Below are 26353 nucleotides of genomic sequence, written 5' to 3' on the forward strand. Positions count from 1 at the left end.
CTCTAGCAGGTTTCCTGCTGAGCACCAAGCCCAGTGCAGGAATCAATCCCATGATCCCAAGATCATGACCTGAGCTGAAACCAAAAGTTGGATGCCCAACCAACCGAGCCACCCAAGCACCCCCAAAGTCCTCTGCAGTTTTTAAAAAACAAAACAAACCCAGAAACTACCACCATGCTTAGCTTGCAAGTGCATAAACATTGATTGGCTACCTTACAATTACTGATTTTATGAAAGAAGGAAGTACAATTAGTTTTCATTGAGTAACACATAACTAGATGTAAGCATATGTAAGAAATTATTATTTATTTAGAAGGAAAGTTCAAAGAGTATAAAACTCTTCACTTAACTCAGCACTGAACTTTGCTGAAGCAACTGTTTGAATATCCAAAAAAGTGGTCACCTGCCTCCAGCTCTTTTCGGGATAAAGTCAGGGTCGGGTGGTGCAGGGAGGTGTAATGATTGTTTGTATGTTTCTGAACACTTACACAAACCTTGTGCTTTCTGTACATTCTGCTAATCTTTACAGCCAACTGTCCTCATTTTACAAATGAGCCATCTGAGATCAGAGGGCTTACCATGTTCCCAGGATGCTCTGTGGATCTTGGCTTCCTGCTGGCCCTGGGGGCCGTGTTCAGGGGCCCGCTCTGTTTCAAGGCCACAACGTGTCTTCAGTGTGTCTGACTGACTGACTACCTTCGAGATTTCCAGAAATCACTCAAAGATGGATGCTTAATTCTTTTGACAAGCAACAGATTTCAAAAAGTATCTAAAAGGTTTTTTTTTTTTCTTTTTTTAACCGTGTTCACTTGGCTTTTTGAGTTTAGAATTTAAAACTAGTTTAAAAGGGGAATATTTTATATTCTGATGAGGTTCAAGAGTGACTTTGAAGTTGTATGTCAAGAAGGCTGTTCTGATCAGAAATGAAAAGGAAGGATGGTGCTTCTCATGCAGGCATTGGCCATGTGACCACTGCCAGTCCTGAGAAGGACATGTGTGTCCTTGTAGGCTAACCCAGTACCCTGCCACGTGGCTTTAAACAAGCAAGCATAGAGGGAGGAGGTGTAAACACACTGGTGTCAGGAAGCTAGCCTGTACAAATTTAGTAACATTTTGGTCTAATCTGCCTTTCTGACCTATATTGTTGAGCGTGTGCCACAAACCTTCTTCCTTTACCTGCCCCAGAGTCGTTTCCTAAAATACAGCCTAGTGATGTCACTCTTCTCAAAACTTCACAGTGTTTTCTCATTAGTCACTTTGGTGTTCAAAGGTGAGTTCCAGAGCCTGGGAGAGATGGGGAGGGCCTGCGTGGGCTCGAGAATTGTAGGGAAATTGGGGTCAAGCACAGGTGACCCGGTGTCTATTCCTGCAGGACTGGTTGGAGACTTCAACCTGCCCCTGGGGATTATGAAAGGAGCTCTGTCTTAGCCTTTTCCAGATTGATTTGCTTACAAGAGTGCCATCACCTCCCTTCATCAATTCAACATAAGCCTTGGTTGGCTCAGGAAACATGGCAGAACTCCAGAGGCAGCTGAGCCCCTTGTACCCCCTCAGCCCCAGGCTCCCTGTCCAGGGGGCTCTTCCAAGTCTGTGCCCTTCTTGGAAATAATTTGCAGTTCCCCCAGTACATGTCATTCTGTGCTTTCTCCCTCTGCATTTGCTCTTCTGTCTGCCTGCAAGGGCATTTTGCCACTTTATTGGAGGAAACGGAGGCTTAAGGAAGTTGAAAGGCTGGTTCTGGAATTTTTAACATCGCACTTGGAGCACCCAGCCTGTGACTTCCTGAGGCGCCGCACAGCAGGCTGACTGTTAGCCTGCCTTTGGGGGTGGGGGTCTCCTTTTCTGTCATTTTTTTACCCATCTGATAGATGTTGCCAAGTTTGAGTTATCATGAGGCCCTGAGTCTGAATTATTTTAAAGTTGGAATACTGATCCTGAAGCCTTTATTTCAGAGCAATGGTGCCTGCTTCAAAGAAGTCACCTTCTCTGGTGACTTCTAGAGGAAACCCCATACCTTTTCCTGTGATGTCGCTGACGCAATTCACAATATTTTTGTAACTCTTCTCTAGAACTGCTTTTAGTAAGCACATTCTTTTGAATATTGTTGGTAGAGGAGTGTGAGGATAGATGAAATTTTTTCAGAACTAGACATCAGAAATCAGTGGGGCATATTCAGGAAGGGATTAGCTGCGGGTGACCACAGTTGGTCCGGAGCATTGTGGGTGTACACTCATTCTGTCTCTGAGGAGGTTAGTTCCAAGAGGACGCCCATGTGGTTTGATCGTGAGAGTGTTTAATGTCCTAAGGCAACTGCTTGCATAGGAAAAGCACTCATTTCACATATGATTAAAAGAACAGAAAGGATTTAGCATTTATGCCTTATATTGCCACATACCTTTCCTGTCTTGTGTTCCTTTGTTTCTCTGAGATTGGGATTTTTCTGCCCACTTTCCTGATTTGTCATGGATTGGCCCCATCTGATCTTTGACTGATCTCTCGCTGTCTCCAGTGTCTCTCTGCTCCAGGCTGACTGACCTCCCCCTGCTTCATGAGCATGTCACGACAGTATCTGTCCTTGTACACTGTCTGCCATCCAGCCCCACTCCTGGTCTGTCCCCACATGCTCTCCTGTGTCAGGCCCCTGTTAAAGACCTGCCCCTTCCTCACCCACATCCATCAACCCGACACTTGACATGGCATTAACCTTCTTTACTCTCTTATATTTTCTATGGCTACTCTGACAATTTACCACAAACTGAGTGCCTTAAAATGACAAATTTATTTCTTTCCTTTGTGGCCATCACTGAAGCCCCAGTGGCCAAAATGAAATTTAACCCCATTGTGACATCTGATGGGAGCAGAAACCATAAAGGGTATTTCAGTGCATTTTCCCACATTTGCAGGAAGGTTATGTCTTCCCCTCTTTCCAAAATGCTGAGCCAGAAGTATAGTGTTCGAGCCATGCCCATCCGAAAGAATGATAAAGTAGAGGTTGTGTGAGGACGCTCCAAAGGTCAGCAGATTGGCAGAGTAGTCCAGGTTTACAGGAAGACATATGTCATGTGCACTGAGCGGGTACATATGGTGTGAGGTCAAATGGAGCAACTGTCCATGTGGGCGTTCACCCTAATAAGGTGGTGATCCCTAGCCCAAAACTGGACAAAGACCCCAAAAAGATCCTGGGATGTAAAGCCGAATCTCGTCAAGTAGGAAAGGGAAAGAGCAAATATAAGGAAGACACCATTGAGAAGATACAGGAATAAAGTAATCTTATATACAATTTCCAATAAAAACTGTTACAATGAAAAAGAAGCAGACAGATTTATCTCATGGCTCTGGAGACCCCAAGTCCAAGATGGGTCTCGTGGGCTAAAATGATGGTGTTGGCAGATCTCCTTCCCAGAAGTCCAGGGGAGAGCACTTCCTTGCCTTTTCCAGCTGTTAGAGGCCAACTGTGTTCCTTGGTTTATGCCCTTCCATCTTTGAAGCCAGTAATGGCCAGTAGAGTCTTTCTCACACTCTGTTACTGTGACTCTGTCTTGTTCTGCACAGGCTGCTGTAACAAAATACCCAGACCAAGTGGCTTAATGCAGACATTTGTGTCTCATAGTTCTGGAGGCTGGAAGCCCAAGGTCAGAGTGTCAGCATGGCTGGTTGTGATGAAGGCTCTCTCCCTAGCTTGCAGACAGCTGCCTTCTCATCGTGTCCTCACATGGTGGAGAGAGTGGGCTCTTGGCCGTCTTTTCTTGTAAGAGCATTTAGTCCATGCTGAAGAGCCTCACCCTTATGATGTCATCCAAACCTAAGTATCTTCTAGAAGACCTCCCTTCACCACACTGGAGGATGGTGATGGGGGAGGAGGAGCACAACACAGTTTTGTCCATAGGGGATACTGACTCTCCTTCCTCCCTCTTGCACAGGTAAGAACCCTGCGATCACACTGGGCTGACCCCGGTGATCCAGGATAATCTCCCCATCTCAGATTCAGCTGATGAATAACTTGAATTTCATATGCAACCTCATTTCCCATTTGTCAGGTAGCAGAACATCTTTACAGGGCCCACACATCAGGATGTGCATATCTTTGGGGTGGGAGGGGACATTATTCTGCCTTCCACACCTTACCTCTAAGTTCTGAGTTTTGCAGTTGAATCCATTTTGACTCTTTTACTCAGCCAGGAATGAAAAAGTGAGTACCTAATACACAGGTCCTACTTACTCTTTAAATATTGCTCTTTATTATTCTCTAGCAGGTGTATGTCTGTTGATCTTTGCTCCTTAACTAGATGGCAAGCCCTTGAGGTCAGGGACTAATTCTTGGAGGCAGTGTAGTTCAGGGTAAAGAGCACTTAGGTAGTAGAATGCAAGAAGCCTGGAATAGAAGTTGGTGTGCCACTCAAAAAGCCTGTCACGGGAAAATAATCTTTCTGAGCCTCAGTTTCTTCACACGTGAGATGGGAATATTAATATTTTAAACTGTTGTTAGTGAAGATTAACTGAGATAGTACAGGACAGAAGTGGCAGATGGGGTTCAGGGCTCAGGTGAGCATGGCAGCGGCATGTATGCTTGCTGTGCGTTCCATGCAGTGGCTAGTGCAGAGGCTAGCAGATCCATAGTCGGTGCCCCAGAATTGTCATTCCTGTGTTTCTGCTGCAAGTTCTTAGACTGTCCTCTTCGTGTCGAAGAGAGAAACATAAAACTTTAGGTGTAATTGGTGCACTTGTGGCTGACTCCTCTCTGCTGCTATGTGAGGATTTATATAGATTTATGTAGAAGGGGGATTTGCGGTGCCTTAGAGCTACCAGCTGTGTTTTTACAGCCTGTGAGCTACGGCTGGTTTTTTACCATATTACCAGGTACCTACACAGTAACCTCAATACTGCCTCTTGGCCTGCAGAGCCTTTAATATTTACCCTCTGGGACCCCTGGGTGGCTCAGCGGTTGAGTGCCTGCCTTCGGCTCAGGGCATGATCCCGGGGTCCTGGGATCGAGTCCCACATCAGGCTCCCCACAGCGAGCCTGCTTCTCCCTCTGCCTGTGTGTCTGCCTCTCTCTGGGTTTCTCCTGAATGAATAAATAAAATTTAAATAAGTAAATAACATCTTAAAAAATTAGATTATTCTCTGGCTTTTTTTTTATTTTTAAATTTTTTTAAGGTATTTATTTATTTATTTATTTATTTATTTATTTATTTATTTATTTATGATAGTCACAGAGAGAGAGAGGCAGAGACACAGGCAGAGGGAGAAGCAGGCTCCATGCACTGGGAGCCCAATGTGGATTCGATCCCGGGTCTCCAGGATCGCGCCCTGGGCCAAAGGCAGGCGCCAAACCACTGCGCCATCCAGGGATCCCTATTCTCTGGCTTTTTAGGAAAAAGTTTGCCAACCTCTGCATGAGGGTAGTGGTTCTAAAATGTCAGAGTGCCCAGAATCCCCTGGAGGTCTTATTAAAACACAGGGTGCTGAGCACCTCCATCTTTATAGAGTTTCTGGTTCAGTAGGTTCAGGAAATTCCCAAGTGACACTGCAGCTGCTCCTGGCCTGTGAGAATACTATTCCACACAGCACATGTGTACACACACACGTGTAACTTGAAACATTGGCTGAAGCCAAAAGGGTATCATGTGTGTCCCCACAGATACAAAACAATAGTTTTCTTACACAATAGCAAGTATATTACATTTGCTCTCATTTTTCAAAGAAGATGACAGTCCATCTAGGTGTGTTTTCTAGAACATCTTAATGCAGGTTTGCAGAAGCCGTCATTATAATGGTTTGTGGAGAGACGGTGTCTACAATAATTTTTTTCGCTTATAATAAGCTGCTATCTGATGTCTTAAAAACATACAGTTTATATTTGTTTTGAAACTTTTATTAGTCTAAAATATCCCAAGCTCTGTCTCAGCCCAAAGATACTCTCTCTCTCCCTGCGCCCCCGCCCTCCCAGAAGTCGAAGCTGACATTTTTTAGCTGTTTGACATATCAGTGGGTGGAAAAACTCATCTTTATCAAAAAGGAAGTAACGGAAGACTTTCATTTTCACTTCTCTAGAATTACTGTATCTTAAAGATTTGGTGCAGCTCTTCTCACTGAGAGAGGGATATCTTCTTTTCTCTGGAGCTGAATGTCCTAGAGTAATTGTCACATCGTTGAAATGAGAAGTATAAAGAAAGAAATGCTAATTTTCCTGTAAGCCCTTACCATCTTCCCCTTATGGAAGAAAATGAGAATTTAGTAATTTTGTGTGTTTTTCTCCCTTTATTTGCAATGCTAATTAGATATAGCTATTAAATTAATACAGAGAATACAGAGAATTTTTTATATTATAGATACATAATTAGGATAGAACAGTTTGAAAGAAATCTGTGCAGTAGCTTAGGAAGTGACATTCCATTGTGCATGAAGAAGGTACTATATCTGGCCTGATTTTCTATCTGTTACATGAGAAAAAGAACTAAATCAAATAATCCCCTGTGATTGGCATGAATAGGATGCAACTGGTATTCTACTACTTTGCTGGTACATTGAAAACCAGGACATGGAATTTTTAAAAAGTGGTTTGATGGTTCATGTCAAGAGAAATAAAATTCTTTATGTGGGAAGATGCACAAAGATGCTCATTGCATTGTCCCAGTGCTTCCTCACAGAGAAAACTTGAAAGCCTCCTATAACTAAATTAGGATATACTACTTGATGGAATTATGGTTATGTAGCAACATGAAAAAAAAATGCTTATGATGACATTTTCAGACTAAAAACTCAAGATACAAAATATATATTGCTGTGTCTGTGATCAAAAGAAGTAGATCATGATAAATGATAAAAGAAAGTGCTTCTGTATTGATGTTCATAATGTGAGACTGGAGGCATAATAACAGTAATAAAAATCTGACACCTATGAAGTACTTCTTGTACGGCAAGCACTGTGCTAGATAACTAGTTTACATAAGTATAATCCTCACAATAACTCTGTGGGTTAGGTACTATCAGCACCTCCATTCACAGATGAGGTCAGTGAGGCACAGAGAGGTCATTGCCCAGGGTTGTCGAGCTAGGAACTAGAGATTCACAGCCAGACTTGCCTTTCTATCTCTGCTTTTGTCCATGGCAGCACAATTCCTAGTGCACAAGGCACCGGGTGTGAATGAGGGTCCACACAGCAAAGAAGGACCAAGCAGTAAGGCTGTGGGGCTGTCCTGGATATCACCTAGCTGAGCCATGGTGATCCTTTTTGGAAAAAGTCCAGGTGGTTTTGATTGATCACAACTTCAGTATGAACCAGTATGTGAGAAGCTCAAAGGTGAATCAGGTGACTTAGGGGAAGTATGTTTTTTTAAGAAAAAAAAAAAAAAAAAAAAAAAAAAGGTGGTTACCCCACTATTGAGTTATAAGCAACATTTAAAAAAAATTTTTTTTATTTATTCATGTGAGACACACAGAGAGAGGCAGAGATGTAGAGAAGCAGGCTCCCTGCAGGGAGCCTGATGCGGGACTCTATCCCAGGACCCTGGGATCATGACCTGAGCTGAAGGCAGACGCTCAACCATTGAGCCATCCAGATGCTCCATAAGAGCAACATTTTAAGAGGAACCTCAAAATCTTAGAGCTAAAAACCTCATTGTAGGAGGACATTGGAAAGACCCAGGACTTCTTAGCTAGGGAGGGCATATCTAAAGGCATTCTCTAGGATGAGGAAGTGAGGCATACCATCTGTTCCTCTCTGGAGGGTAGTTTGATGGGAGCAGGCTTTGACTCAAACATGAGAGAGAAGTGAGCTGGCCTTTGGAAGGGTTTCAGTAGAGGTGTGGTGCCCCCTTCTCTACAGAAGTTGTAGGGTGTGGTGGGGTCATGGACTCTGAGACCTTGAGATGTCTTCCACTTACAAGCCTCTGAGATGCTTGTGGTCTCCTTCCTGCTGGTTAAGAATAATAATTGGAATTTAGATGAGTAACTTGTGGAATCCTGTCAGCAGTGATCAACATATTAATTGTGAAAGGGTAGCTAATTGGAAGGAACACTCAAATTTGTGACATAGAGTCCCAGGTATTAACATGAATTGTACTTAGGGTCGTCATATTTATTGGGTGGGGAACTTTTAAGCTCATCTAGGCTAGGGTTTTTTCACCTGGTATGTAGAGTCTGCAGACAGGCTTAAGGGGTCTGTGCATCCCAAAAATTGTATAGGAAATTATGTAAAGGTACTTTTTCCTGGAGAGGTAATCTGAAACATTCTTCTGATTTTTATTGGTGCTGTGATAAAGAAAAAAAATTAAAGAACCAGTGATCTAGCTAAACCCCCCATGTTTTACAGATGTGATACCATCAGAGTTGACTCTGCCTTATTTACTGTAAAACATTGACTACATTATTCAAAGAGTATCCAAACCTCCTTCCTCATCTATAAAATTTCCCAGAGTTGTAGAGGTGAAAGGTTGTGTGTGCGTGTACATGTGTGTATGCATATGGTGGTATATGTGTATGTCTCTAAAATCTTTCCTGCCTGACTAGCAGCTGTTACATGAGGCTTGGAGACCAGTGATTTTTTGAGGCTGCTTGTCCCGGGGCATGAAGACTCCCATGGTCTTTTCTCTTGGTCCGCTGTGCTCTCAAAGAAGTGGGGCAGGGGGAAGTCTGGTGAGCATCTGTAAGTAATGGAAATTTTATCCTTAGGGAGGAGGAGGCAAAAATAAAGGGGAGAAAGACTGAAGGCAAGTGGCAGTGACAATGCAGTCTCTGGTGCGGTCGGGCAAGCTCCTGCGCCAACAGAGGGCATCTGTGTAGTTGGACATTAAGTTTCTACGAGCCAATAGTCCGCAGTTAGCACATGTTGATTTACTGCCCCACTTTCCATGCTTTTAACCTGGGGATTCCAGGCTAAAGGAGAGCCTTGCCAGCCCTTCAGCTGGAGCCTCTGCCTCCTTCTCCGATTCGGCCATAGAGCAGCCCTAGGATGGGAAGTAGCTCTTTGGTTAAGGAGAATCTGGGCTGAGTCAAGCTGCTGGCTGCTCAGCTTGAATCTCCTGGACCAGATTCTGAAGGACGAAAGTCCTATAAGCTTTACCTCCTCCGAGAAGCCTTTTCCATCACCAGCCCCAGAAAATGTACTCTCTTCCTCCTATCAAGCTTCAGTTCTGCCTCCCAGTAACGTGTATCGTGGAGCACTGTTCGTGCACATTTATTGTTCTTGCTCAATTGTGCACTCGCAGTTACCAGGCTTTATCATCTTTGTCCCCTCCAAATCTGGCTTCCTTAAATGGAAGTCTTATCATGTCACTCTGTGGCCTTTTAGGGGCCCTCTGTCACCTGGGATTGCAGTCCTTCATCTGGCTCCCACTGGCTGCTCCCCATGCTCTGGCCACACCTGGTCTACCCCTGCCTCCCCACCCCTGAGTCCCCAGTGTCATTTTCTTTGCAGCTGTCATCTCTGCACCGAATTGACTGGCATATGACTTTTTCTCACACAGAAGCTTTGCTGCTTGAGGCGGGGGCTCTGCTTCATGAATTCTTGTGTTCATTAGTGCTTGTTGTGGAAAAGGCTCTCAACGTGGTTAGATTTTTACCCTTTGGTAGCCAGGAATAATGTTCTTGCCTGATAGTGGGTATTCGGGAAATAGAGAATGAGTACACACAAGTGAATGTTGATAGGTTTTCTGTACTCTGAGCCTATAATCTAAAGTGACAAAAAGGACAGCATAAAAAAAGACCTCATCTAGTAGTCTCTGATCTTCACTCCCTCCTTTTCCTCCCGAACGTACTTTTGTGAGCCAGGGGGTGGGGTGGGGGTGGGGGGGCATATATGGAGGCAATGGGCCTGTGTGGAGTTCATCACACAGACTTCCAGCTGTCACTGTGTTGTTAGTAATAGAGGGCAGGATCAAAGAGAATGAGGTGATCTCAGACAAAAGTGTTCATGTTTCAGTAGCCAGCCCACACCTTGACCTTAATTAATAACTTCATTGCTAGCTTCCTGTGCTAGATATCACCAGATGGGATACATCCATGAGCATCTCCACAAGGATGGGTGGTTTCCTGGACGCCAGGGTGGCTCAGTGGTAGAGCATCTGCCTTTGGATCAGGGAGTGATCCCAGGGTCCCGGGATCGAGTCCCACATTGGGCTCCCCGCAGGGAGCCTGCTTCTCCCTCTGCCTGTGTCTCTGCCTCTCAATGTGTGTCTCTCATGAATAAATTAATAAAATCTTCAAAAAAGAAAAAAAAAAAAACCTGGTGGTTTCCATGAGGTCAAAGGGGATGCCCCAGGAAAGGGTTAAAGGACTGACTTTTGAAAATAGGAAAGAGCCCCGTATGTTGGAGAAACTCCCAAGGGAGAGACCATGCTTCCTCTTGTCCTGAGTGTGAGCCCAGGGATTATAAAATAGGTTTCTCATCAAACCCATTTCGATTTGTAGGTGCCTGTGTCTTTTCAGAGATGATGCAGGTAAGTACTCAGGTTCCAAAGGCTGTCTCTATCATGTCACCTTGCCCAGGAGAGGCTTCGGTGGAGAAAGACAGATTGTAATATCCTCAGCAGGCACAGAGAGCCAAAATTATCCAGCCAGAATAGCTGACACTTCAATTTATTTTTATTTATCCTTTATGTTGTTTTCTGATTATAAAGATGATATGAGCTTATTTTAGAAAATTCAGAAAAGCAGTAGCACAAAGTCATGGCTGCAGGCGGGTCCCACTCCCTGTGGGACAGGTGTGTTCCTGGCCTGCAGCCCTGCGGGATAGTGGTCAAGGCCTGGCCAGTCAGAGCTGTGCCCCCCGGGCTAGCTGCTCCTGCACCAGAAGGATGCCCACTGGGAGAGGATACAGGGCTGCATAGACGCGGGCTGGTACCTGGCATACACCAGCTACGCTGTTGGAGTGCTTGCTATTTTTACCACCACTTAGCATTTTGATGGATTTTCCTCAGCCTCTTCTCTACATTTTAACTTCTTATAAAGTTGAGACTAAATATGTGGTTTTGTATCCTGCCTTTTTTCCCCCTGAAACTTGAGTTCTGTCCTGAACGTATTCCTACTCCATGATTTCAAAAGTCTGCTGAATATTCCATTTTGTAGAGATAGATATTCACCCATTTCCACACTGTTGGCACTTGATACACTCAGTTTTCACTCTTCACAAATTATTTTGCACACACATCTCTGATCACCTAGATTATATCCTTAGAATGCATTTCCAGAAGTAGGATTATTGGATGGCAAAAATGTTTTAGATGTTTGATACAGATTAGCAGATGGTGAACTGAAAGGTTTTCATCTGGGATGATTCTGGAAATAAAGCTCTAAAAATGGTTTTCTCCCACGGGACAGAAGATCACAGGGCACAGATCCTATTGGAAACAGGGATTAGCTTTGACTTGAAGCGTTGTTCTCCCAGGAGCCCCTGCTCTCCAGTTTAGATGCAAAACCAGGTGATGTATAGGGCCGCCAGTGTGAGTGGAGATGGTCTCCTTGATGTTCACTTGTGCAGATTATCCTGACATTAGAATTGTGGCACACAGTCAAATAGTAATCACCATGCTATCTCAGGGGTATCTTTGTAAAGCCTCTACTGTAGAGAACATCCGTCTCTTCTTAAACGCACTCTTGGCAGAGCTGTCTGTGTGGGTGGTTGGTATGTGTGGTGTCAGCAGAGCTTTGCCTCAGCCGACCCCTGAGAGGCCGGTGGTCCAGCCAGGAGCAGGTGCTTAGACAGTCCTAGTCAAGGTGACCTACCTACTCCCATCTCTCCGGTTGTAGCCTGTGGTGTGTGGGTCACCAGTGCACATGTTTGGCTGGGAGACTGGATAATTACGTTAGCCCAGAGCGCAGAGTAGTGGCTGTGTGAAGAATGTTGGAGGGCTGGGTGTCAGGAGACCAGAGTTCTCATTCCAGCTCTGTTGCAAACCTGCCATATGAACTTGAGCATGTCGGCACCCTCTCTGAGCTTTGGTTTCCTGTCTGTAAAGAGAGGAATCTGGATCATTTCCCATTGCAACTGAAAAGACCCAGTGGTGGGTATGGATGGCTGTGAGGAGGATGGCCCATGGGGCCCGTGCTGCCCTGTGATGGTTTAGAGAGCTGCATGTAGGCAGGGGCTTTTCACCCATGAAAGCATTCACAGCCTCTGACCACATGGGGCTCCACGCTGCTTCCTGTTCCTTCTCTGGAAATTCCAACCTGATCTTGGAGCCCCATTTCACATGTCCCCTTCTTGGCATCTCTGAATCCTCAGCACCTGGCACATTGTAGGCCATCAGTGGCGTGGGTTAGTGTGTCTTTCCCTAGATGTCAGTGACCATGAGCACACTAGTCTGTGTCCCACCCCAGCATGTGGTCCTCCCCTTTGCAGAGTTGGAAGTGATGAATGAAATATCTGAGGTGGAAGTGAAGCTTGCTTGAAGATGAATTGGCTGTGGGACCACTTTTGGCAGGTGCTGCGTCCATGGCTCGCTTCTTCCCTGTGTGGGAGTAAAGGGTCTGTCCTTTGTCCTTCCTGGGTCCAACTGTGTTTGCTTGAACTATACTCACTGGGCCTTCTCCTTGATAGCAAGTTTAAAAAAATAAATAAATAAATAAATAACTGAATCAAGCAAACTAAAGAGTACATGATAAAACCAGTTCTTCTAAATTCAGAATTTAGCCAGCTTTCTGGCTTCCTAATGGATTTGTCAGTGCGAATCTCTCTTTGCATTCCTCCGATTGGATTGGTGGGAAGTGTGACTTCGGGCGGTGAGGTGTGGGAAGTGGAAGGTCTGCAGGGTTAGAACTGAACAGAAACAGGGTCTTTCTTGTCCTACCGTGGTCTCAGGGACTTGGATTCTCATTTTCCTAAATCCTTCCCACATCAGAGACTTTTGGATCTGAATCATTAATGAGAACCCAAGTTTAAGATATATTTGAACAACGGGGGAGGCAAGAGAGCTCTTTTTAGAAAAACAGCTTTCAACAATTTTGTAAATAAAAGCTGATAGACCAGTTTGGGTTCTTTCCAGAAGATTTATTCCCAAGCTATTTATTTCAGGTTCCTATTTTAAGTTTGTTTCTGGCAAAAGAAAAAAATAAAGGCACTCAATTACTTTCTGTTCTCTAGTAGGAAAATCTCAAACCTTGGGCAATCTGGAGCAGTGGGTCAATCAGTGAATGTATAAGTTATGGAAGGTTTACTGTTCTTACAGTGGACACCATGCTGGGTGTTTCAGGAAGATACGGAGAGTTACAGCACTGTGGTCTTTATCAAGAAGCTAACAGATTTGTTTGCAGGAAGAAACCCTGACTAGATCAGCATGAAGAGGTTTCCACTGACCCAAGTTGAAACAGCCTGAGCATCAGAAAGTAAAGACTGCAGTGGACCAGGACATTTTAAATATAAATATAAGAGGTCATGGAGTTGATGATGAGCCCAAAACGTTGTCGATCATGACTGGGGTGTAGGAATCAACACGTTATTTCAATGATTTGTATGGAAAAGAATTTTTAAAACCATAACCTATAGCAGCAGGTAGTCTGTTGAAAAGCCCAGGAGGAGGGATGATGGGAAGTTTGTTCCTACATCTTGATGCTGGAGTGTGGAGTCTTGCTGTTTCTCCTCTGGGTCAGGTTCGCTGACTACCACTGAAGACAAGACAGGTTCCTCTTTCCCAAGGTGACCACCGGCTAGGAGGCAGCCTGCAGAGTGAACAGAGGGTGGATTTGACCCCTGCCCCATGTCTTACCACCTGTGTGATCTTGAGCAAATCCTGTAACCACTATGAATTCCACTGAATTTATTCAGAAGACAATAGGGATGATAATATTAAGACCTCATGATGTTACCAAGTTAAGTTTGAATAAAGGCTTACAGGCCACCTGACAGGCATTAACTGAAAGGGAATTCCCTCCTGCTACCCTTCAGGTGATGGTACGTGCACTTTTTGGGGGGGAGGGGGAAGCACCATGTGACTCCCAAGGCGACTTAGGCCTCTGCATTCCTATTTCTCTCACCCGGTGGTGTGACCTCAGCACCAGATGTCTGCTGTGACTGTCACTCCCAGAGCCACACCAGAATTACCCACATCTTAACCACCAGCTTTGAAATAGTTCTAAAAGAGCATGTGGTTGGAGAGGGACTGCCCTTCACTGTTAACCCTGTGTGCTAGAATTCTAGCTGGCGTGAACTAGGAGGCATACCTGACCCAGCTCTGAAATGGAGTTTTAGAAATCTAAAACTTGTGCACCTGGTTTTGGCGAGGTGAGCTGTTTTTGTTAGTGGGACAAACACCAGTACAGAGCAGAACAGTGGGCCTTGGGGTGAGATGCACATGCTGGCCTGTGTCCCAGGACAAGTTTTCTGGTCTCTTTGAGCCCTGATTTCTTTTCACCACGATGAGAAATAATGTGTGTATCTTGTAAAGTTGGTGTGAGGTGTAGAAAAAGCCTATGTCCATGCTTCATAGAAATGACATCCATGCTGCTGTTAACTCCCATCTGTGCTGTTGTTTAATTCTTACCATAACCTTGTGAGTAGCTCACGGCGGGTCTCTGACTTCCACGTGGCTCAGACATTTGGTCATTTACTCACCAAAGTCACATACTTCCTGGAAAGCATAGACTAGAGCTCTTCCCATTCTGGCACGCATCCTTCAGGGCCTGTGTGTGTATCTGTCTTGTTTGCAGAGCAGGGTCTCGGAAATTCATTTAATTTAGCCACAGCTCTCAGGTCCTTTTCTGAAATGTCAAAGGAAAAAAAAACAAGGAAAAGGGCTCGGACAGTGAAATTAATTTTCTCTTGTGTTTGTCAGACCCATGTGGGCATCCCCTCAGGCCACCCCCGGAGGTCTAGGCCAGAGCACCTCCCTGGTGAGACAGGCTGCCACACCATTCACAGATTGGAGGGATCTGGCTCAGGGTCACGGGGTGCCCATCACAAACACATGTTCCCCTTGTTTGCCTGGGTTATCGGGCCCAGGAACTGGATTGGGTGACAGTGGTTTTTTTTTTTGTTTTGTTTTGTTTTTGACAGTGGTTTTATTTACCTAAGTAGGAATTTGGTGGTGTTCGCATGCAAGTTGACATAGCACATCTCTGTGCTCTGTTGTGCCTGCAAAGTAGTTGTGTTACGTTTCTAGTTGAAATGAGGAAAACGTGGAAATCAGGTGCCTGATGCAAACTAGAGTTGTTTTATCACAGACTGGCTGGATTCATTTAAAAATGTCGGGATCCCTGGGTGGCGCAGCAGTTTGGCGCCTGCCTTTGGCCCAGGGCTGGATCCTGGAGACCCGGGATCGAGTCCCGCGTCGGCCTCCTGGTGCATGGAGCCTGCTTCTCCCTCTGCCTGTGTCTTTGCCCCTCTCTCTCTCTCTGTGACTATCATAAATAAAAATTTTTTAAAAAATTAAAAAAAAAAAAAGATTATCAAATCTTAAAAAAAAAAAAAAAAAAAGTCTGACCCAGAAGAGAGGGGATTATAGTTAACCACATTAATTTACTAGAATTACCAGTGTTCCCCCACCCCACCCCGGGTTTCTGAATCGGAGATCTGAGGCAGGATGGTGGCTTCCACAGCCTGGTGAGATCCATGTATGATTTGATGTCCATCAGGGGTTGGGAACCACTAAGCTGGAGACCCAGAATCCAGGTTTTCATGCGTTAAAGGTGCTGTTTTAAGGCATAGTGATAGTAAAATGCCCTCAGAGAGATGACAAGGGTTCACTTTTTGTTGTTATTTAGACAACATGTATCTTGTATTTTAGGTGCAAAGACAAGTAAAACTTAGTCCCTGTCCTCTAAACACTTCTAACATCGAGAAATACATTACCAGACAATTTCAATGTCCATGCTAAGAACAAAGACAGGAAAGTGCCAAAGCCAGATACCAGGGGCATAGGGCAGAGTCATGGAAGGCTTCCTGGAGGAAGGAAACATCTGTGGGATGTACAGGAGTCCGGGATGGCAGGGAACCTGAGCAGAGGATGTGTCTGAGCACAGCTCAGAGCCACTCAAGTGACCTTCGTGGCCCTAGCCTGTGCTCCGAGGTCCACAGCTCTTTGTGGAAAGGAGAGCTGTGACATGTGGCTCCAGGTTAGGGCTGTGAACCTCACTAGGGAGGAGCAGGCTCCTCTTGCTGAGTTTCTAGGAGAAGGCTGTCTGTTGGCTGGACTGGTGACTCCTGGCATCACGTAGGCTGCAGAGGAGTCCTAGTGGATGTGGAAGGCATTGGGGGAGGTACCCGTGGAGCCTCATCTGATGCACTGGAGGCCATGGGGCTTGTGCGAGGCTCTTTCCATCCCGGTTGTCATGCTTGTTCTTTGGGGTCCATTGCCAATGCAACGGGACGTTTTCAGGATAGCACAATGATTTCTGTTCCTGGTGCAACTGGACTTTTTTCAGATTTTTATTCTGGTAACATGTTCGGTTTTACTCACAACCAGGAGTGGGTAAGGATGGGGGGATGGAGAGGTTGCTATATTAACAGTGCATCTCACATTGCTGTTGCAGCTCACGTGGAAAATGAAGAGCAGTACACCCAGGCTCTGGAGAAGTTTGGTGGCAACTGTGTGTGCAGAGATGACCCGGATTTAGGAAGTGCATTCCTGAAGTTCTCAGTGTTTACCAAGGAGCTGACAGCACTTTTCAAAAACCTGGTGAGTGTCATTGCGCACATGCAGCTGTTGGGTTGCGTGTGAAGTGCTTGCAGTTCCTTTAGCTAGAAAGGTAGCTCAGTAGAGGATAGAGAGGGTGTGTCTGGATAAACTGCGAATAAATTTCAAAGCTTATGCGGTACCTAAAGGAATTATATTTTCTATAACCATTAGGTCACTTTGGAATAAATTTTAGAATTATGATTTTTTACGGTAACATGGCTTTTTAAATTCAAGTCAACATTTTAAATGTGCACAGCTGTGAGACAAAGCAAATAAATGCATTCATCTTCTTAAGGGCCTCTGACTTCAATTTTTAAGTTTCTAAACTATGTAGAATCATCTGTTTCTGGTAATTATGGTAGGCAGTTAAACTTACAATATTTAATAAATATGTTCCAGGCCTGTCTTACACACCAAGGTAACCTATAATCAAAGCACAGAAATTGCCATGAATATTTAAAGGCCTTTTATGCTCCCAAAGGCAGAGCCTAAAAAAAGTCACTCTTTAAGCAAGTGGGAACACGGAGCTGGTACTTCTTGCCTGCGGTAGGTGCTGGGTAACGTGGGTGAATGGGCTTCTTTCTTGAGCTTGGCAGCTCTGTGCCTTCCTCATTGTGGGAACAGAATTCTGAACAAGTGGGCAGCCTGAGAGGGTGTTCATGACCCTGCTGTGCCTGGCTTCTTCCACAAGGGCCATGTACACTGGGATGGCCCCAGCGTCCCTTTCCTGTTTTTCTCTCCCAGCTTCTAAAGGTCATGGGTGACCAGAGCAGGTTAAGGTCGCAAACAGCAGCGCCATTCTCATTTCTCCTGTCAGCAAGCAAATAACAAGTGAAAAAGTAGCTCATCGTTCTTCAAATGGTGGTGATGGCGGGTTTGTATGTCTGGCCTTGGCGGGGCAGAAAGAAGGGAACATTGTGTATAAGTTAATAACGGGGAAGGGAAAGAACCAGATCCTTAAGGCTCTGGGTCTCTCTCCCTGTCTCCACTCATAAAAGATTTCAGTTGCTATTATTGTGCTGAAGTTTTTTACTCAGGCTCATTTGCAGTCTCTTGGGGCTTTTATAAAGTTTGTCACCCATTTCTTCCTGCTCCGAACAGGCTGGCAGTGAGTGCCGTGACTGGGGAGCCCTAACCGCCCCCCCCTTCCCCGTCACCCTGCTCCCTGGACTCTGGCAGACACACTTAGTAGGTTCTCACCACTGAGTCGGATTAGAATATTTTGTTTGAACTGGAAAAACTGAATGACCCCAGGGAAGACCTGTGGGGATCTTCTTGGGACCTTGTCAGTGTGCAGCCCACTCTTCCAGGCCCTCCATGGGTCAGCCCCTTCCCGGCTTTGGGCTCTTGTCTCCTAAGCATGAATGAGCAGCCTCCAGGGTGAAAGAGACCAAAATCAGCAGAGGGAAGGACTCAGAGGCACAGAACAGAAGAAAACTTGAAGGAATCTACATGTAATTCTTCAGAGAGATCGGAGTAGACATTGTATCGGAGGAAAGGAGTAGGGATGCAGTTTAGGGTTAAAGAAATAGGAGAGGCAATTAATGTAATAAGACAATATCAAAGCAAAATCCAGTGACGAGATTGGAATAGAAATTCCTCAGAAAATAGGTCAAAAACAAAGCAAAACAAGAGTGGAAAATAGATAAAATGGATGAGGATTAATCCTCAAGGCCCATCATTCGGTGGACAGGTGCTTCAGAGGGAGCAGAGGCCAGGAGGGTGTTGTGAGTTCAGGACGGTCCCTGACACCAGCCACTCGTGTCTCCCAAGTGAAGGCTGGTCAGAGCCCAGAGCAGGGAGAGGAGAGGCCCCAGGCATCTCCATGTGAAATCGCGAACAGTCTTTGCCCTTTCAGAAAGCACAGGGCAGACTGAGAATTGGCTGTACTGGACATCTCAGCAATAACCCTGGAAACTTGAAGGCATGAAGCCAGGCCCCTGAAATCCTGAGGAACAGAATTCCAACCTGGAATTCTAACCAGCCAAGCCTGAGAGTAGAATTAGAGAGATTTTCAGACATTCAAGGCTCAAAAAGTTTAGCTCCCATGCATCATTTCTCTGAAACTCCTAAAGGATGTGCTTGAGCAAGATGAAGAGGGAAGCCAAGAACAAGCAAGACGTGTGAGTCATCTGAATGCGTGAGTCAGTCCTGAAACAGGATGCAGCAGGAGGGATCCCGGGAGGGTGGCAAAGGGAATAGCAGGCAGGGCCCCAGGCAGGGGCCTCCCCGCCGCCCGCCACCCACAGGCAGCTACTCTTATCTTCAACTCCTCCCCAGATCTAGCTTTTCTCAGCTCTGAAATGGAGGTAATAGTGCCACACCTGGTTGTGTGTATAGACTGGAGCCCACTGTTGTACACATCTGAATTTACTTAATCTCTACAATCACCCCCGGAGGGAGTCTGCATTCTCCTTGCTTCATAGATTATATAATTGAGGAGGCTCTGGGGTTTTTAAAGAGCTTGCCCTTGGGACATGGGCCCATGTGCCTGCATGTGTAGAAAGGCCCCCTCTAGTACTCCACACAGTGGATCCCCAGTAAGCCAGCTTGTACCTGGTTATCAGCAGGAGCAACTAAACAGTTAAACAGAACCCCCCCTTCTTTTCTTGATTTTCTGCACAACTGAAGTCAGGGCGGGTCTGGACCTTGTGACTGCTGCTTTGCCTACCACCCCATGGCATTGCCACTTTGAGCACTTCGGGAATCCCACCAAGGCCCAGTAGCTACCTGCCTTGCCGCGGTGAGTGAGCCATCGGTGGCCATCGTTGCTGAGCACCCGTGGTGCACTAGGCCCCGGGTGAGGCGTGAGGGGACACTTTTTCAGTCCTCCTGACCACTATGCAGGACATCTCAAGTTACCTTCATCTGATGGGGGCACATACTTGATAAGTGATTCACCAGGTCCGTACTGAGTGAGCAACAGAGTTGTGATTCAAATCCAGCTCTCAGAACTCTGGATCCATACTGTGTCCACTGTAGCATTTAAAGAAATTAAGGTTTCTCTTCTGGAAGGAGAAAGGCTGAACAGGAGAGATGGCAACGTGGGGAAAGCGTAAAAAGAAACACAGGCCACGCTGAGCTGCAGTGACCACGAGGCAGCAGCGGGGCCTCGGTTTCCCTCATGGTGGGAAAACCAGGCCTGCTCAGCAAGAGGAAAGCAGCAGGTGGAGGATGGGGGGTTCTTTGAAAATTGCAACCCAGCACATGGGTGACATCCTGGTGTCACGACAAGACATTGACTGAAATCCTGGCAGTAGTAGCTTTGAGTCTGTGGGCCTTCCTTTGGTTTCAGCTTTTGCTTTATGGAGTTAGGGCTGTTGACCCTGCCTCTGGCAAAGATCAGAGTGAGGGGGAAAATCTCTTTTTTGTGCCAAAATTAGATTTACCAGGCCTACTTTTCTGGGCCAGTGTTGGTGGCACAGCTGCCCAGCCACCAGACCACCGAGTAGCTGCCTCTAAGGAGCTGTTGCTGAGAGTGAGCCGATTACAGGAGAATTCTCCTTTTTTGGTATTTTGTATACCATTCTTAGTCCTATTTTTGGTCACATCTATCCTATCTCTTATTTTTAAAGCCTTGCTTTTACTTTCTCTCAGGCACTTCAAAACATTTCCGTTTTGGGTGGCTAAGATTGTCAATTCTCCCCTTGTCCAGAAAGAAGAATTACCACCTACCTGCTTTGTGGCGTGAGTGGATGTTTAGAAAGCCTTTGGAACATCTCCAGAGAAAGGCCAACTTAATATAAAGTGAGATTTTGTTACTAATGGGTGAGATTCTCACCTTCAGAGAGCCTATGAATTTTCTCTGCAGTTATGCAGGATAAAGGGAAAAACAAGACATCTCCAGAAATGTAACATGTGTGAAATTAAACTGGTTATAAAGTCAGCCCAGTTTCTTAAGTTCTTTTCCTCTTACCAGATGGATGTGAGAATCCTGGAAAGATTTTCCAGGGACCACTTCTGTGCTAAGAGGTAGCTTTTTAACAAATGGCTGCATTAGAGGACATATTGCTGAAAGGTCACTCCCAGATACACAGCCCTGTGTCTCTGGTTCCGGAGAATTGGAGGTGATATTTGTGCTCCCTGTCTGCAGGGCTGCCCCAAGTGGAAGCAGGGCCAACAGATGCCCAGGAAAGGATGGAGTTCCGATGTGAGATCTGGGGGTGGCCCTGCGGCTGAGGAAATCTCACTTCACTTGCATCGAAAGAGGAATTTGAAAGTTCTACCAACCATCATGCACTTGAGTCATGAATTTATTTTACACAAATGATTGGCGATACAAGATATTCTAGCAGCAGAGTAAAGCACTGGTGAGGTTCTCTTGTGGGTATGTGGTAGCCTGTGGCCTCGTTCATGTGAGGTGGGCAGAGCCTGGAGGAAAGGTGTCCCATCCTGCTGTGTGGGTAGTAGCCCAGCCAGGTTCTTCTGTCATATCCTCCATGTTCCGGTCACACTGTGAGCTCATTTTGTAGATAAACAGAGAATATCTCATTGCTTAAAGTATGGAGAGCTTCCTGCCAGGGGTCTTCACCCTCAAACTTTACTCTCTCTCTCTCTCTTTAAGATTTTTAAATTTATTCATTTGAGTGAGAGAGAACATGAACAGGGGGAAAGGGAGAAACAAACTCCCCACTAAGCAAGGAGCTTACCAGGGCTTTATCCCAGGACCCTGAGATCATGCCCTGAGCTGAAGGCAGACTCTTAACAAGTAGGCACCCACATGCCCCACATACTTCTTCTCGTTCAACTTCATTTATTGAAAATGATTATATATTAAAATGTCTTAAACTCAGGGAGACCAAAATTTCCTCTTTTTGGGAGGAAGACTTACCGTTTTTCTGGGTGTAAATGAACTACACTGAAATTTGAAGGAACCCCTCCCCCACTGTATCATATCTCCTTTGGTATATGGGGATTTCTGCCCTGAGATTGATGCCAGACCACCTACTTTCCATTTCCAACACTTTAGTATCCTGACGCTCTTTGCCCTGCTGATCACTGGTTTCTGACTGCTGTGGTATCTGCCCCCACTGTTTCTTGTTCCACAGTGCTGGGAGCTGACACTCAGGATGACTTGGCTCCTAGGCTTGTATGCACAGTAAAAATCTCTAAGCTTTGAGTATGAAGGGCTGGAGAGCTAGAGCTGTAGGGCGATGGAGTCTGTGGGCAGGCCTACTGACTGTTACTTTGGATGCCTAGAAACCTTGGCACTGACTTCTTAACTGGCCTCATATGCAGTTGGAAATTCTCTTAGACTTTCAAGCTGCTCCCTATGCTCTCAAATGAAAGCACATCCTTAGCTTGACCAGAAGAACAAAAGCAGTAAAAATGTCAGAGTCTCTGTCTTGTTTGTAGCACAGACACCTGATATGTGTAAATGTACTTTGATTCTGTTTCTTTTCTTTTTTGGAATGGCAGTGCTACCACTGACCTGTAGAAGTGAGAGAAAGTGGGAGAAGCTCAGGGTGGGAACAAGGCCTCGAGAGGGAGGAGAGCTTAACTGGGTGGGGGAGGAGTGATGATGGCCCGCTGGGTGAGGGCCCGCTCTGGCGCTGTCTAGGCAATGAGCACTGCCATCTGGCCGGGGACACACAGACGCTTTTGTTAGAAGCAATGTGTGCTCCGATGGCCACTGTGCAAATGCCACAAAGCCCTGGGGGTGTGACCCCACCTTGGGTCCCTGGGTCCTGGGGTGGAGGTGGGTCCAGGGAGTCTTGTGGGGCTTCACAAGGTGTCCCCAGGGCCATCTGCAAATGAGCATGATGGCAAGGTTTATGAACACATGCCTTGCACATATCTGTAATGACTTGTCAGATGGAGGATGCACTGTTACAGAATAATCATTTGAGAGCATTAGTGAACTCAAAACAAGGTTTCTCTTTGTTCTTTCCCACCATCCTGCGTTTCCTCAAGTAGTTGGCTATTTAAGGGACAGCCACCATGTTATAGGGAACTTTGAACTTAAAAAAAAAAAAGCTTTTGTGAAATCTGTGAGATAACCTGTGGACAGATGGGAGTAGAAGATGTGAGTGAAGGCAGAAGGGAGTCAGCTGGACCTAGCAGCAAACGAGCAGGAGGAGGAGCCCTGATGAGTGGCCTCGGAGATCAGGAGGCCACAGGAACCTTTCTCCTGAGTGTGTAAAAGCAGAGGACAAGTTGCAGTAGCACAAGGCGGAAACAGCAGGTGTTTGCTGCTCTAGGGGAGGTTGATAAGGAAAGGAGAAAGTGACAAAGGGATGGAGCTGGTGGCTGGAAGAGGTTGATGCTACAGAAGGGGGTCTGCAAACTGTCAGCAGTGCTTCTGGTGTCTCCTCCTGTTAGTGAGGTGCTTGACCAGGAGTCTGGCCCCTGCCCCTCTGTGGGGAGGCGACAGTGAGTTGATAAATTCAAGGTCCTAGTTTCTTCATGTGCACTCCCCTTTTTTTCTTTTTTTTTCTTAAAGATTTGGTTTATTTATTCATGAGTGACACACAGAGAGAGGCAGAGACATAGGCAGAGGGAGATGCATGGTTCCCTGTGGGAAGCCCGATGCGGAATTCAATCCCAGGTACCCCAGGATCATGACCTGAGCCAAAGGCAGACACTTAACCACTGAGCCACCCAGGTGACCTATACTCCCCTTTCTTTGGGAATTTTCACCTATTAGTCATTCCTTAAAATCTAAAACTCAGTAAACCATGTCAATGCTTGCCTATCCCAGATTCAGTTCACAGAGCATTTAGATGTTGTTTCACCCATGCCCCTAGAAGCCCCAGTCTTGCATTCAAGTGGAATCACGTGGGGCATCTTAGAGATGCAGACTCCCAGGCCCTTCTCCCCTATACCTACTGAACCAGAATCTTCATTTTCATAAGATTCCCCAGGAGATGAGTAGGCACATAGGGTTTGAGAAGTATTGATCTAAAGCAGAGGTTCTCACAGTGTAGTCCCTGGACAGCAGCAGCAGCACTGGCATCACCTGGAACTCATCAGAATAAAAATCACAACCCCGCACTGCACCTGCTGAATGGTGGTTCTCAACCTTGGTGCCGCACTATGCCTAGAGAGTTGTTAGAACACTTGTTTGGGCCCATTCCCAGGGGTCTAACCATGTGCATCTCTAAGAAGTTTCCTCATGATGCTGACCTCACTGGTTAGGAGCCAGCTACTGTAGAGGACAGCCTGGTAAGGTGCCTCCGAGGCTTACCTGCCCCAGAGATGAAGACAGTGATGCTGCGGCCAGCAAGTATCTCCCAGCCTTGGATTCTAGGAAGTAAGAAGTTTGAAAAGGTGCTTTCATTTTTGGTTAGTGGCTTAATTTTCACATCATGTGGGCTTCGGAGAAGTTGTGGAAGCTGGGTTCTTCTGTGGCTGCCCCTAGGCCTCAGAGGGGGATGTCTGTGGGTTTCCAGCATGGCTGCAGGGAGGCTGTAGTGTGTAATTTCAACACCTGGCCTCTGATGGAAAAGAGGGGCAAAGGGTCACTATTTTCTCTCCACTTAGAACCTGACAGATCAAAGCAGTATGAGTGGCAGAGACGCAGTGTGTAAGGCAGAAACCAGGCCAGCTACATCCCATCGTGTTTCTGGTGTGAAAGTTGCCAGTGTGTCTTTGGCAGCTGGCTGGTTTGGATCTTTCAGTTTGTGTTAAACTTAACTCAAGATCAGCGTGGGCTTCCCCCCCGCCCTTTTCTAATTAAACAAACCAGCGGAGTGGCTGTGCTGCCAGCGAAGCTGGCCTGGGAGTGCAGCGGGCCAGTGCAGGCTGTCAACCCCAGCCAGCAGAGCCTCTTCATAGACCCTGAAAGCCTCAGTGACCTGGGTAGCTCTCCTGACCAACTGCTTGCTCAACAAGGGACTAGAAGGGAACTGTGACATCAGCGGCCCCTCAGAGGGAAGCCTGTGTTCTGCCTCCCGGCTCCTCCTGCCTGGTCTCGGGGTGTGTGTGAGAGTCCTTCTCTGGCAGCAAAATGATAGGACAAGCCCTGGCTTCAGCCTCTCCCTTCGGCTCTGCTGCTTCTAATGGGATTTGGGGGCCAAGTGGGTGACTTAGCTCTCTCTTGCTTTGCATGTCTGTATAATGGGGATAACTGTGCCTACTTCTCAGAATAGTTATTAGGGTTGAATGAAACAAAATAGCCCACCGCCATTTTGGGATTTAGACCATTTTATCTAATACCTTCTGCTTCTCCAAAAAACTTTTGGCCTGGGTGCCCATTTTTTCAGATAAGCAGTCTTTGGAAAGCACATAGAAAACTTCTTTAAATCTACCAGGCACACTGCTGCCTCAGAGCCTTCATGTTAGGAATTCCTTCTGCTGGGAACACTCTTCCGCCAGATTCTCCTGTGGCTCTGCGCCTCACCTCTACTCTGCTCAAATGTCTCCTCTTGAAAAGGCCTTCCCACCACTATTTGAGAGTCCCATGCCATGAATCATCCTAGCACCTTTCTTTGTAAGATTTATGGTAGCCCCCAAACTGGAAATAACTCAGAAGTCTGTGAGCAGGTGTCAGGATAAGCTGATTGTAGTCTGGCCAGACTGTGGAGCAGTGCTCAGCAAGGAACAAGAGTGGACTGTTGATGCACCAGCATGGACGCCTCTCCAAGTAAGGAGTGCTCACTCTCAAACCAGATACGATGCCACGGAAAGGAGTGCATGCCCCATGATTCCAGATACATACAATTCTGGGAAATGCAAACTATTCTTTGCTGACAGAATTAGATCAGTGGCTGCCCAGGGACTGAGGAACTGGGAGATGGGGATTGTAAGAGGAGCACAAAGAAACTTTTTTGGGGGATGGATATATATATGTTCACTATCAGGATTTTGGTACTGGTTTAACGGGTGTGTGTATATGTGTCATAACTTACCAAATTGTACACTTTATTTTTTTATAAATTTATTTTTTATTGGTGTTCAATTTGCCAACATACAGAATAACACCCGGTGCTCATCCCGTCAAGTGCCCACCTCAGTGCCCGTCACCCAGTCACCCCCACCCCCCCGCCCACCTCCCCTTCCACCACCCCTAGTTCATTTCCCAGAGTTAGGTACACTTTAAAGTGTGTGTAGCTTACTATATGTCAATTATACCTTAATAAAGGTGCTTAAGTTTTTTTTAAGCTATTGGTTTAAAGCATTGATGTTCAGTAGAACTTTTGCTTTGATGGAAATGTTGATACCTGCTTCAGTATAATAAGCCATCAGCCACATGTAGCTGTTGAACACTTGAAATAGGGCTAGTGCAACTAAGGAACTTGGTCTTTAACTTGATTTAATTTCAGTTAATTTCAATGTGATGAGTATATACGTGTAGCTAGAACCTAACACATTGGACAGCACAGGTGTATAGCCTTACCTGCTACTATAACACACTTAGCAACCCACACGCCCTACTGGGCCTTAGGCTCTGGCTCCTGGAAATAACTTGAAGCTTCCAGCAGGTGATGACTGTTTCTTACATACTCATCCTTAGTAATACTGAAACCTCGCTGAGAATTATGCCCTTAACTGAAGCAATGAGGTCTGAAGTCTTTTTGCAACCCTCCACCCTGACAAGGAGGAGCTGGGCCTCCTTGTGGTTTGCCTTTCTTTGAAGCCTCACTTTTACTTGTGTAACTCTGTGATTGGGCAGCATTTGCTCATGTTAGAAAAGAAACACTCCACAGATCTCAAAGTGTTGTCTGCTTCTCAGGCTTCTCATGAACAAAGTAGATGAAAATAAACTTACATGACACAGATCAGTCTCAGATGAGATTCCTTAG

At 45.9% G+C, this 26353-nt stretch overlaps 1 protein-coding gene and 1 pseudogene across 8 annotated transcripts in view; both read left to right on the forward strand.

Moving 5' to 3' along the window:
* The window catches only part of ASAP2 (ArfGAP with SH3 domain, ankyrin repeat and PH domain 2), a 173800-nt gene that overhangs the window by 65475 nt on the left and 81972 nt on the right, over positions 1-26353 (forward strand). For all 8 annotated transcript variants that reach the window (XM_025454713.3, XM_025454716.3, XM_025454718.3 and 5 more), the window contains exon 3: positions 16465-16610. In XM_025454713.3, the coding sequence (XP_025310498.1) occupies positions 16465-16610 (146 nt within the window). The remainder of the gene's footprint in view (positions 1-16464; positions 16611-26353) is intronic.
* Positions 2824-3566, forward strand: LOC118351166 (60S ribosomal protein L26-like; annotated as a pseudogene).

This window comes from Canis lupus, chromosome 17 (assembly GCF_003254725.2).
Source record: "Canis lupus dingo isolate Sandy chromosome 17, ASM325472v2, whole genome shotgun sequence".
Taxonomy (NCBI): domain Eukaryota; kingdom Metazoa; phylum Chordata; class Mammalia; order Carnivora; family Canidae; genus Canis; species Canis lupus.